This window comes from Capricornis sumatraensis, chromosome 1, assembly GCF_032405125.1.
Source record: "Capricornis sumatraensis isolate serow.1 chromosome 1, serow.2, whole genome shotgun sequence".
Lineage (NCBI taxonomy): Eukaryota > Metazoa > Chordata > Mammalia > Artiodactyla > Bovidae > Capricornis > Capricornis sumatraensis.
In genome coordinates this window covers 187718018-187731897 of record NC_091069.1, presented here as the reverse complement: position 1 = coordinate 187731897, position 13880 = coordinate 187718018, and the positions used below count along the sequence as shown (strand labels likewise).

Below are 13880 nucleotides of genomic sequence, written 5' to 3'. Positions count from 1 at the left end.
CTACATTTACCACAAGGTTCAAACACCTAAGCATTTTCCTGTGCCTTGTCAGGAATGAAGAGCAGAACATTTGTTGCTCAATTAAAGATTTCTTCTTCTTCTTCCCTCTTGATACCATCTCTGTCTGAAACTACTGTCTCCCATAAAACACACACACACACCCATGTGCACACACCCCACTGAATCACAGAGATGATACACTTAAACTCAAATAATGTCCTGTGACAATGCTGATCAATTGCTCATCTACTTTTGAGGATTTCACTAGCAGACTTGGAAGAGTGATTCAGCAATAGACAGCAAATATGTAGAAAGTTTAAAGTATCAAATATGTATAAATAGTTCTTATAGAAATCTGATTTTCATAGCTTTATTAACTTTTAATAAATGTGCTCAAATTACCATCCTGTATGTACATTTCAATGTAATTTACATTCACCCATTAAAAATTGGAACAACCGCACAAAATAAAAACACTCACTCAAAATAATAGTGAAATGTTGATTTTGATATCTATTGGTTCTAAATCTTCAGTGTCCTTTAAAATTTTTCTTTCTAAAGAAAATATATTGTACCTTAGATCATTACATATAAAAGGTGTTATACAAATATTAATCTTCTCTCATCTTCTCTATGTAAATGATAATCTCAGGTTAACATAATAAGAAAACAAAATTCTGAGACCATCCCTTACCAGTCTCTTATATCCAGTCATAAGTACAAAGAAACACTATTATTTAAGAAAACACAATTTGGCAAATGTATTATGTCTTTAGCTATTTAGCACTTTTATAAATCACTACAATATAATTTAAAATTGATTTCAATTTGGCAAATTGGAAAATCAAGCAGTATATAAATCTGTTTTGATTTGTAGATTTCAATGGTTTTTAATATTTAACCAAATAATATAAAAATATTAAATGACCAGTCTTTTAAAAACACAAACTAGAATTTTAAACCTGAATTATCAAGTAATTTTTTCTTTATTGCTTCTATTTTAATTTCAATACTTATCTTGCAAAGGTCACAGAAATGCATAATTTTATATGGCATGACCTAGAACTGTATGAAAAAATTACTAGCCTTTTTTTAAAATGAGAAGCTAAATGTCGAACTCAAAAACAAATCATAAGTAACCTTTGCGTCTTATATATATATATAAAATATATTTTTTTATATACATTACACACATGTAATCTATACAATTAAATCCAGGCATTAACTTCTAATTCAACAAATTTTTGAAATGAAATAGGGTAACATGTGATTTTAACCTAATGAAGTCTTTTCTGTTGCTACAAAATTAAAAATTGATCCATCAAAAGCCTTTGTTGCAGGGAGGGCTTGAGGTTGGGTGGTTGTTTTTTTTTTCTTTTTGGTATTTAATTCAACTAAACACAATGTAGTACATACAAGCAAAATACAATTGAGATACTGTTTTCTTTAACATTCCTATAGGAGACCAAATTCATTTGCATTGGAGAGAACACAATTACTGATTTTTAACTCATGAAAGACAAATTCATAGCTTTTTCCTACACTACCTCATAGTATTCTCACCATCTCAGTGAAAGCATGTCTAGCACCACTTAGTTACTTCCTAGAAGTGGGCAGAAATTGCATTTTTAAAAGTTTTGTTTCTCACAGAATCATTCAACTTTAGTTACAAAGCACATTCAGGTTAGCATAAGTCTTAGCTCAAAACAATTTATGCAATATGTGTGTGTGTTTGTATGCATGTGTGTAGATACAAACAGCATATAAATTTTTTTAAACTAAACTCTCATCAACATCAAAAATGAAATTTCTATCAAGGATATTTCCACAACTTTTAAAACCCTTTGCAGTTTTTTTCTTCTTTAAGAAATCTTTGATTCCTATATACTACCAAGAAATATGAACAGACAAAAAAGAATCGAAGATTTTTATTCAACAGAGCCCGAAGCCAACTTAGAAAGTTAAGAAAAATAGATGGTTTGTACATGGTTTACTTTACAGTAATTTACATTTAATAAGAATGAAGCACATGTGGCAAAAGAAAAGAGTTTTCTACTTCTGAGTGACCCTGAGAAAATAACAGTATCTAGTCTGTCCACAATAACAGCTCATATAAAATGATGCTAGAGTGATACTTAACAAAAGATCCAACTGGTAAGCAAATGGCATGCCAATATTTTCATAACTTAAGATAAAAAACATCCCCTCCCAAGTATCATTAGCTTTAAAAAACTCTATCTGGAATGTAGATATTAAAAGTGATTCCTGAGAACAGAAAGAAATCAGAACAATATAAAGAAAAGGAGCACTCAATTGCAGAATGGTTCTTTAAGTAAGCAAGCAATGAGGATGAACTGTTTTCTTCACATTTTCACTTCTACCAACACAAAAACCACATATAGAACTGACTTGACGCCGACAAATGTACTTTTAACTTGTTAATTTTCATGGAAGTGCAACAAAAGAACACCAAAATAGTCACCATATAACATAAAAGCTTTGGTTTCAAATGTCACAGTACCCTGTTTTTGAGAGTCCCCACCGTGGTGGAGCCCTGTACATGAGCACACACAGCTGCCTCCTCCCAGGAGTCTGAGCTCAGTACACAACACCAGTCATTAGTAATCTCTCCTTTAGCCTGCAGTACCAGTAACTAATTTCTGCATTTTAAACTAATAAAGGAAAGGAAAAAAAGATTCGAGCCATCCAATCAGAAATGAAGCAACCCTCTACAGCAGCAGCTTATGCATACATTTGGTATGTCAGACATCTTCAGTGTAGTGAATCACACACAGCGCATTTTAATCTACCTCCTAGGTATTTCATATCACCCACAATGTTCAAAGAAATCATGTCCCAATAGAGCTGTAAAAATCCTAGATTGCTCTTTAATTAATACTAAAAATTTGGGACAAGCTTTTAATTCTAAACTCTTATATAAACATAACAAAATCATTTAAATGACCCTCCAGCTAACAGCAAATAACCTCTGCGTTTTGAAAGAAAAAAGTTAAAACGTAGTATACTTGTGACAAGTTTCAAGAGATGTTAATAACTTTAGATAAACTAGTATTTCACTTACATTGCCACATTAAATAATGTTCTTTGCAACATGAAATGAGACACCAACTAACCAAAGTTAAAATTCTACTGATTTTTCACTAACTATAACTCCAAAAGAGAACTCAAAACTATACAGTCAATAGAATTAGATATTTACAGAAATACAACCCATCAAATATTTTGGGTGGTTCTTTTAAACCTTGTTCAATATATTCATCCAATATTCAAATGTTATGAGTAATTCTAACTTACAATAAATAGTTAATGTATCAGAAAGCTTGAAGTTAGATTTATCAAGCCAAAAAAAAATTTTTTAAGTATACAAATTTAAAATTCTTAATTGAAAAACCTATCAGTTGCGCATTACATCTCTTCCTAGCAAGAAGTAGCTTAATGTTACACATGAAACTGCAAATCATAACTTTTGTGTCTTTTTTTAAAGGTATTAAGTAGTTTTCTGATATGCCACTGGAATCATTGGTAAACAAAAGATATTTTGTTGCCTAGTTAAAACATACCTGGAAATTTGCACACATTTTTAGAAACCCCTCAACAAAACATCTATGTGTTTAAAAATTAGGATAGTTTGTTTTAAAATCTATTCAATTCTGGCAAAAATCAAGTAAATGGTTACACTGTTGAGAATTACAAACTGTAAAGGTGGTAAGTCACAGACATCACTTAGAGTCTCCAATACAGCTACTTAATGACTAATGGTGAAGAAATGTATGTGAATGGGATATAAACTAAGTTACGACACATAGGAGAAAAAAATTCTAGAATGAGTAATAAAGGGCCCAAATTTAAAGTCCACAATAAACTTTAAACAAAGATGTTCTCCCTCAATCTCTCCTCATAGACAGTCTCATGTAAGCAAATCACTGTGGAGAAAACCAACCTCTACAAAACTTCTTACTTCTTCATTAACAACAGTGCATTTAAATATAATTATAAATTTCACAGTTGTATTTGTTTAGCCTCAAATGTATCTTAAAAGCAACAACAACAACAAAACGCTCAGAAGCAACATTCAGTAGTCTCAGTGACTTAAAAAGTCTGGCTTTTAACCGCCATCCAATCCAAACAACCTTCTTGTTTAAAGCGCTATGTAAAATATCGACCTTTAACTGAATTATTTTATTATTCAACATTTAAGCTATCTAAAAAAGAAAACTAATTAATCGCGAAGTTTAGTTAAGCAATTTAGCTGACACAGTAAATATTTACTCTTAACATCTCACAGGAAGTCTTGACAAGCATTTGCTGCCATTGTGCTGGGGGTTAGGGTGGGAGTGGGGGCGGGGGGAGGCAAGTTTTCATAAACAACTTAAATGGTCCCAGCAAATTTAACACAGCTAGTGTTCGTCACCCCCACCCCCAATAGGCACCAGATATTTTCCAAGTACAGTAAACACCTTATATAATGAAAGTAAAAAATGTAACTTTCTAAACTATTTTATCTCCACTAACAAAACAAACAAAAGCCTCTTAAAAACTATACAAGCACATTAAAAAAAAAAAACTGAATGTATTTTTATTTATATGTGAGACCAATCACAAAAAAACTAAGCAAAATGTATTTACCTGAGCTTTTTGGAGACTGAGTAATCAACTTCCATGATTTTCCCATGCAATTCCACTTTACCTTTAAAACAGAAATTAAAGCACTCAGAACCTTGCTGTGATCAAATCGGCGGGGGTCTAGGAGGGGCACGCACAGAACTCCATGCTCCGGTTCCGCCTTCGGGCGCCCTCCAGGGGTCTCCTACCCGGCTCGAACTGGGCAAACTTGCTTCCCAGTGGGAAAAAAAGGTGGGCGCCGCGTTTCGCCTCCTTCCTCAGGGACGAGGTGGGAAGGGTGCGAGCCCGGATCCCGACCCCAGGTAGAGCTGTGGGTGGCATTACCGGAAAAACAAATTTAATAAAGAGCGGCGCCAATTTGAAAGGATGAGCTCATTTGAAACTCAAGCTGCAGGGCTGGCGCGGCCCCGCTCCTCTCCGGGCCCCCACCTCTCCATTCCGCTAACCCGGGCCCCAAAGGCCCCGCTGCGCTCCCCTCCCTGCCCTCTTCTCCCGGTGGCCCCGGAGAGATGCGCCGAAGCCCCCCGGGGTCCGCTTCGGCGAGAGTCGGGTCCCCGCCGGCTTCTGATCACCTTGGCCTCGCCGCCGCCCCGCCCCCACCCCGCGCGCTGATGGGGAAGGGGCCACGGCAGCCGGCAGAGGCTCGGGGGGCGCAGGCTCGTGGCCTGGGGGCGAGCGCGGCTCCGAGCGGTGCGTGTGCGAGAGGAGAGTTGGTGAGTGCGCGCGCGCGCGAGTGTGTGTGTGTGTGTCGCTCTCCGTCTCCCGTCTGGGCTCCAGCGCTCTCGCGGGCCCCCCGGTCGCCTCTTTCTCGGTCCTCAGCCCGGGCCCCCACCGAGTTGAGACAGGGCACCTCGTAAAAAGGTGCTTCTGGCCGAGCGGGAGGCGGGGGGACAGGCGGCGGAAAGCCCCTAGCCCCGAGTTCTTCTCAATAAAATCGGACAAAAAATTCAGAGAAAAATAGGAGCGCTTGAGACGAGCGAGAAGGGAGTGAGGTTCGGGAGAGGACCGAGAGAGATGTGCCGTCGTGCAAGGGCTGGGGTCGGGGGACTCCCCGAAATCTCGAAGGGGATCGTCAGGGTGGCGCCGAGGGGGTGCCGAAAGTGGGGGGCCGCGGGGCGACCTGGGGAGGGGGGCTTGAAAGGAGAGTGCGGCTCAGGGGACGCCAGAGGGCGAGAAGTCCTGGGCACGAGGCACGGGAAGGGGTAAGGTCCGGTCAAGGGAGGAGATGGAGGGGTTTATTTTTTGGGGGGGGGTCCCTGACAAAGGGGGTGACGGGAAGGTCAGGGAAGAAGGGGAGACGGGGGGGCTCTCTAAAGATGGGGGTGGGGGAACTCTGGAGGGCAGCTCGGGGAGCCGGGAAACTGGGGGTCCCCGGGAGAGCGAGCGAGCCTCGGGAACCCTCGAGGCGGCACGGGGGTCGCCCCAGGGCTGCGGCTGGGAGGGCAAGGGGTGAGTGCGGAGCTGGGGGGGGAGGGGAGCGGGCCGTCCCGGGAGCGGGCCGGCGGTGAGAGTTGAAGGTCTGGTGCGTGGAAGTGAACGTGAACGCCGGAGCCCCCGCCGGGCGCCGCCCGCAGGGCTCGGCCTCCCTCCGGGCGCCGTCCCGGCCTGAGCAGGGCGAGGCGGGGGGAGGGGGACAGCGCCGACTGCTCACCCGAAAGGGTCTCGATGGCGCGGATGGCCCAGTTCTGGTCGGGGTAGTCCACGAAGGCGTAGCCGGACTTGAGCAGGACCTGTCCCGCCAGGGGCAGCTTCCTGTCCCCGAAGAGCTGCCGGAGGTCGTCGGCGGTGACGGCGGGGCTCAGGTTCCCGATGTAAAGCTTGTTCATCATACGTCCCTTCCCCGAGAGCCCGCGGCTCCCCCGGCCCGGTACCCGGCGCTCCTCGCCTCCTCCGCTGCCCTCGTCTCCCCTGCTCCTCCTCCGCCCCCCCTCCCCGCCCTCCGCCCGCCCGCCACCCACCCCCACCCTCAGCCTGGCTCCCCCCACCGCGGCCGGCCGGGCCCGCCCGGGGGCAGAGGCGGAGGCGGGGACTCCGTGCGGCTGCCTCCTCGGGGCAGAGTCCCGGGCCGGGCGGCGGCGCGCGGACAAAGCGCTCTCTCTGCCTCCCTCTCTCTCCCTCTCTCTCCCTCTCAAGGCGGTGGCGGGAGGAGGAGCAGCGGCGGGCGGCGGCAGCGCACCCCGCGTGTGTCTGTGTGAGAGTTTGTACGGGCGTGTGCGCAGCCTAGAGTGAGCGAGCGAGCGAGCGCCCCCTCCCCGCCCCGCGCCGCTGCGCCCCTCGCCTCGCGCCCCCCGCGCTCCGAGCGCTGCGCGCTGGCTACCCCGGCTTCTGCCCCGCGCCGGGCGGGCGGAAGCGGGTTGCGGCCCGGGGCTGGGGCTCCCGGACGCCAGAACCCCGGGGCGGGCGCGGCGCGGAGGCCGGGCGAGCGGCGGGGCGGGGAAGGCGCGCCGCGGGCGCGGGTGGGAGTGCGCGACGGGGAGCGGCTGGAGCCGCAAGGCGTGGGAGGGCGAGGGGCTGCGGGAGCGAGTGGAAGGGGGTGTGCGCAAGGTGGACCGGATGTGAGGGCGCGGCTGCCGGGCCGGCGGGAAGGTGTGTCTCGGAGGTGAGAAGCGAGGGCAGGCTGGGAGACCACAACTTTCGCGGCGAGTTGGCCGAGTCCGGTTCCCCGCGCGTTCTCCGGCAGAGCGCTCGCTCGGAGACCCGCTCCCCGCCCGGCTCTCCCGGGCGACCGGGCGGCGCGTGTGGTCGAGGGGAGCGCGGACGGGAGTCTGGACGCTTGGGGGCCCGGGACTGGCCGGGCCCATACGAACCTTGCACCCCGGGAAGTTGCTCCAGCCCCGGGCCTCAGTTTCCCAGACGGCGAGGGGAGAAGGCAGGCCAAAGCGGAGCCACGTCCCCTCCGCCCGCACCCGGTGCGCCCGGAACCCCGCGGCCGGCGGCAGCCTGACGTTGGCAGCTGCTCTCTATTCTGGGAAGTGCCTAGGGCTTCCCGAGCGGCCGCTGCGAAGCCAGGTGGCGGGTGGGGAGGGGGCAGGGGCTGCAGCCGGGAGGACCGACGCTCGCTGCTATGCTTCGAGGCCGGGTTCTGTCCCCCTCAACTCCCGCTGGGATGGTGGGAGGCGAGGGTGACTGGAAGCGGAGGCACTCAGGCGGTGGAGGAGTTCCCCAAGCTTTGGGAAGGGCCGGGAAAGAGGTCCTTCCAAGCGGAGGAAACAGCGTGACCGACGGAAGAGGCTGGGTTGGGATGAGAGCAGCCCGAGTCGAGGGGCTACGGAAGGAGCCAGACAGACTAGAGACCGTTTGCTCGTTCCGGGGCCCGCCTGGAAGTCTGATGGTTAGAACCTGGTCCCAGCCAGGAAATGAAATTCTACAGAAAAGAAAAAAAAAATTGGCAGGATTCAGAGGCGAAGGGGCGAATAGACGATTCCAAGATCGGCATTACTGGGGGCCTTGGGAGAGGTGATGGTTTGACCAAAGAAATGTGCATTTTTAAAAATTTATGTTGAGAACGTTAAGGGTTTCCTGATGGAGAAACCACAAATGTAGGGATAGTCTCCTGGCTGGGTCGTGAAGTACTGTCTTTCTCAAGATCTCTTGTTGACCAAGTGGATGGGGAGGCAGCACGGCTTCTTAAACAAAACAAAACCAAAAAAACACGTTCCCTGGCCCCTTCCTTTGAAGACTGACTGTGAGCCTGAATTCTGTGTTTTCCTTAAGTAATCCCAGGTGATTGTTGTCTGGGAAACACCGCCGGTGAAGGCCTTTTTGGATTAGGATGCAGACCTCAGCTGTGTGACCTCTATGTAAGTGTTCCAGCAAGTCAGCCTAGATTTCTTCAACCATGAAGAGAGTATACAGGGACCAACTCTTGGCTGTTGTGAAGGCTACACAAAGGATAACTGAATAGTGTGAGGACACAGTGGACACACACTTAATGCTTCTTTTCTTTCCCCTGGAACTCCCAAGCTTTAAAATACTTCCTTGTGGGGAAACATCTCTTTAAATAGTTGTCTAGAGTAGAAAATATAGTCTTTCTCACCTAGGTATCTGCAGTTATTTGAATTCTGGCTTTGGTCTCAAATATTTATATATTTCCTCTTTCTAGAAAAGGAACTGGATTTTACCGCTCCTGGAGTTAGGAATGGACTTTGCTATTGTTTCTCAAACTAATAGATAAGTTAGGTATGGATGCTTCCCTACTAAAATGTAGTGGAGAATCACAAATGAAAACTCCTATGTGTGTAGAAATCTCAGCAGACTAGAAATTAATGATCATCTGATTATTCACACAAATATCCCTAATTGGTATCATCACCTTCATGCTCTTTGCTTTATTTTACTTCCAGTATTTCAAAACTGCCCTTTCTAAAAGAGAAACAAGAGTGGCAGGGATAATTGGTCTCTTAAAGGTTAGTAAAACTTCTGTTGTATAATATTTTCAGACATTGTGAATTCCTTGGACCTACTGCAAACAATGTAGCATGGATTCTATAGTGGGTAGCAAGTATCTAAAGATTCTTCTGCATTTTGTTATTATCCGTAAGTGCTCTCAGGTGATTCTTGTCTAGGACCCACTGGCAGGTAGAAGGACTTTTCCTATTAGGATTAGGACCTCTCAGCTGCATGTCCTGTAGTGTTCCAGCATCTCTGAGCCTAAGTTTCGTTATCCACAAAGACAGGATAAAGCAACCAACTCTTGGCTGTTGTGAAGGCTACACAAAGGATAATAGCAAGTATCTATAGAGGTGGCTTCTGATGAACTCTTTTACCCTGTTTCATGAGATCACTTTCATTTTTTTTTTCTGAAAAAATTTGCTATAATTTGTGTGTTCTGTCCTGCTGGTGATTTGTAGACATGGTGCTAGAGAAGAGCTTGAATGGTAAGTGTGGTGGGGGATGTGTTGCCACCACACCTCTGATTTGTAGCACCTGCAGTTCGTTATCCTGCAAGGTAGAGTTGCTTTTTCATATGATGGAGAAGGGAACAGCCTCTGAATGCAAAACGGAAATCCAAAAGTCATTGCGAACAAAATTCGTTTTCTACCTGTTTTCTCCGAGTTCCCGTAGCTCCTCCCTCCCCAGAGAGATGAACTGGAGACTGATCCGGGCTGAATTTAAGCTTAATAAGCAAAGATTTTATGAATGTTTCACTGAGGTCAGAAGTTTGGAGAAATTCTTATATTAGGCATATTACTTCTAAGAGCATGTATTGAACTTTTCCTCAAGAATTTCAAAACAGTAACAGATCCCCATGGTTTTCCAGTAGTTCTTTTGGGCAGGATGGTGGTAAGATGGTTGGGACAAGATTTCTTAATGTCACTTTGCAGGCAGGAAAACTGAGGCCTACGAAAATAGACTTTTTATTCATCGTCATACTGAGAGCTTGAAACATGATTAGCAAACACACATTAGCCTAACAAAGAGCTCATGAAGTATTAAGGTTTCATCTTGACTTTCATGACAAATATTTTGTTCATGGATAGAGCATCTTCTTATAGCATCACTGTGATGGTCTTGACCTTTGGAGTCTTTAAAAAAAAAAGCCACAGTGGAAATGTGTTTGTTCAACTAATGTTGGAGATCACTATGGCCAATGGTTCTAGGTAATCCAAGGATTTGGAAGAGAAAAGGAAGCCTCTTGGCTGGAAGGCTGGTGGATTGCTGGAGGAAGTTCAGTGTTTGATAATACAGTTTTGGTGGGGTCAGCACCTGCCTGCTTGTTGGGAATGGTTTGGTGATGGGGAAACATTGTTTAGATACTTTCTGCTGAGTTGGCAGAAGAGAAATTGTTTGACCTTCGTTGAGTTAATCCACCTCTCTGAACTTCAAATTCCTCATTTGTAAAATAGCCCAGCCTACTTTTTCACCATAAACTCTAGCTCCCCTGTCCTTTTCATAGTTTCCAAATCCTGGGCCCTTTCAAAGCTCTGCTCCTTTGTGCATACTGCTCCCTTTCCCTGGACTGTGTTTCTTCCCTTGATTTTCTCCTCTGCCTTGACCCCAGGATACACATAACACTGCCTTTATACAGATAAAAAAGTCTAGCGGTGATACCCCTGAGGTGTGCATTTTAAACAGGTGGATTTTATGGTTCATGAATTACATATCAACTGTAAAAAATTGTATGAGAAAAAAAGTCTTTATGAGATCTTAGTTCTTCATCCTATCACTGGGATCAAACCTGGCACATAATAGGAACCTAAAAGGTAATATTTGTTGCATAAACAGTTATCTGAGATTTGCTGTAAGGATTAAGTAAAAATGCATTAACATGGTACCTATCTTGCACAGCACTTGACATATAGCAGGGAAAAATGTTCACTTTCACCTCTTATTGAATTCATTCATTTATTCATGGCATTACACAGTCTTAGGCACTAAGAATCCAGAAATGGATAAATATCCTGCTCAAGGAGTTTATCATCATGGAAGAAGCAGATGTATAAACAGATTAAAGTCTGGCATTAGAGATGCCCTAAAAGACTGTGAGCATAGAGGAGAGACCATCTCATTCAGCCTAAGGTCAGAGAGGGAATCACCATGGAAGAATGGAAGTTGGAAATGTATTTTGAAGGACAAGTAGGGATTTTTGAGGAATGGGAGAGGAATTGTGTTCTAGATAGAAGGAATAACATATGCAAGGCACAGAGACAAAAAAGCGTCTGCTCCACACCTAAAATCAAATACTGATTTAGAAGAAGTTTGAGAAAAGAACAGAGAAAATAATGCCAGAAAAACAACAGAAATTAAAAACTTCCGGAATTAACTACATGGAACTCCAGATTGAAGGGGTTTACTGAAGTCCCAGCACAAAAGATCCAGAACAAAATCACGTTGTAAAACTTAGAACCCACTCAAATTATGAAAGCTTCTGTGAGTAAAGAGGTCACATAAAAAGGATTTGGAAAGAGAATGGAAATGTATTTCTAAAACAAAGGACTCTAGGAGGCAGTAGAGCAATGCCTTCAAAACCTAACTGAAATGATTTCCAGTCTAGAATTCTAAACCTAGTTAGACCATCAGTTGAAAAGACATGCAAAGATTCAGACATGCCTCCATTTGAGGGGAAGCTACTGGAGGTTAAGTGCCAGCAACACCGTGAAAGAGGAAGACATGGGGTTTGGGAAATAAGGAATCCAACCCAAGAGACTGAATAGAAAATCCAGAATATCAGCAATGCTGCAATCAGAGAGCAACCAACATAGGCTGGAGCAAGAAAACTGGTGGATTGGAAAGTGAGGACTTCAAGGAACAAAAAATGGAACTCATGTATGAAAGAAAGTGTGTTAGTAACTCTTTTGTGACCCATGGACTGTAGCCTCTGTCATGAAATTCTCTGGGCAAGAATACTAGAGTGGGTTGCCATTTCCATCTCCGGTGAGTACATAGTAATAATTTCTGATAGAATGGCAGGCACATTGGAGTATTTGGAAAAAATCACGGGTATATGGAAAACTAGGTAAATGGAAAAACAAGGAAATCATTAACTCTAGGAAAACACATGGTCATACTAGAAAGGATCAGTGGTCATAGGCTCAACAATGAAAATATTTGTACAGTGATAATTTAAACACGCTGTATTATCCAGACTGCAAAAGAGAACTTAAGAATCAATCAGAAAAAGACAGCCATTAAGAAAATAGGAAGGAACATGAATGAGCTAATTCAAAGAAGCTCAAATGAACAGTAAGCTCAACTCATGAGTAACTGGGAGAAATTAAAACTTTTCACAAATAACAAACTGACAAAAAATGTAAAATGATGAGACAAGGTATTGGTGAAGGTTAGGAGCATCAGAAACAACCATCCACTTCTGGCAAGAGTATACATTGATACAATTACTCAGAGGAACAGTTTGTCAATATCTAGTAAAACTGAAGATATAGGCCCTTAGCACTCCCTGGCAATCATTCTTCTAGATGGCTTTCTCTTATATCATCTCTCTTCACACTCCAATGCTCTTCATCTGCTGTAGATCTCAGCAGGTAACCTTGCTTTTTACTTCACTGAGAAAATAGAAGCAATCAGAAGAGCACTTCAACAAATCCCCAGTATGTCTGTCTACATACCTGCACCCATGCCCATAGATTCTGCCTTCTCTCCTATTACTATGGATGACTGTGCACAAAGAGGGAAAGACTGATGACTTCCAAGAAAATGAACAAATGTGCATGTCCTTTGACCAAGCAATTTCTCCTCTGAAGAACCATGTGCCAACAAGGAAATATACAAGGTTTGTGGTAGCACTGGGATAGTGAAAACTCAAATGTCCAGCAGAAGGAAATGGATTTTTTAACAAACGTGTGTATAGGGACTTCCCTGGTGGTCCAGTGGCTAAGACTCTTGGCTCCCAATGCAGGGGGCCCAGGTTCAATCCCTGGTCAGGGAACTAGACCCCACATGCTACAACAAAGATCGTACATGAGGCAATGAAGACCTCCAGTGCCACAACTGAGACATAGTGCAGCCAAATAAATTTTTATATTAAAAAAAAAAACGTGTATAGTCATAAATCAAGCCAAAGGGTATGGATGTTATTTGTTTCCCCTGGAATCACTGGTTTTCCCCTCTCTCCTGGATGAAATACATGAAACAGGCTACCTATATCAGTTAAAACCCACTCCAGTCTTCTTGCATGGAGAAAGGAGCCTGGCAGGCTACAGTCCATGGGATTACAAAGAGTTGGACCCAACTGAGTGACTAGCATACACACACCTCAGTTAAAAACCAAAACATATCATGCTGAATGAAACGTTTTTGCAGAAGGAAGTATTTATGATACCATTTCTAAAGTTTGAAAATGTGATAAACCAATTCATAGCTGATATGGATATATTTGTATAGTATAAATGTATAAAGTATGCATGAGAATGACAAAGTTTAAATATGATGTAATGATTATCTTTGGGGAAGCTCCAAACTTGGAATAATAATCACTTCTTGGAGGATAGAAAGGGGACTAGGAGATGGAGGGGCACACATGGAATTTTCATTATAACTGGTTTTTGTTTTTTAAAGCTGGGTGTTAGGTAAATGGATGTTTATCATTTTTTGCCTCTTCAGTAACAAAATTTTTGTTACTCTATCTGGCCTAGAATGATTCTCAAACAAAATTAAGCATGATAATCATCAGAAGAACTTTTAAAATACAGATTCCCAAGAGACACCACTTGGACTCCAAAATGAAAATTTCAAAGCTGGAATCCAGGGATCTACATTTTTTTAAAACTAAAAGTTTT

The 13880-nt window shown here is 44.0% G+C and overlaps 1 protein-coding gene across 6 annotated transcripts in view; it reads right to left on the bottom strand.

Annotated features, from left to right (window-relative positions):
- The window catches only part of IGF2BP2 (insulin like growth factor 2 mRNA binding protein 2), a 162986-nt gene extending 156513 nt beyond the window's left edge, over window positions 1–6473 (bottom strand). For 3 of the 6 annotated variants that reach the window (XM_068971070.1, XM_068971063.1, XM_068971094.1), the window contains exons 1-2: window positions 6296–6473; window positions 4648–4708 (exon numbers count right to left, since the gene is read on the bottom strand). In XM_068971070.1, coding sequence (XP_068827171.1) covers window positions 4648–4708; window positions 6296–6473 — 239 coding nt within the window. The remainder of the gene's footprint in view (window positions 1–4647; window positions 4709–6295) is intronic. The other 3 variants (XM_068971088.1, XM_068971079.1, XM_068971102.1) reach the window with 1 other exon arrangement.
- Window positions 6474–13880: the final 7407 nt, after the last annotated feature.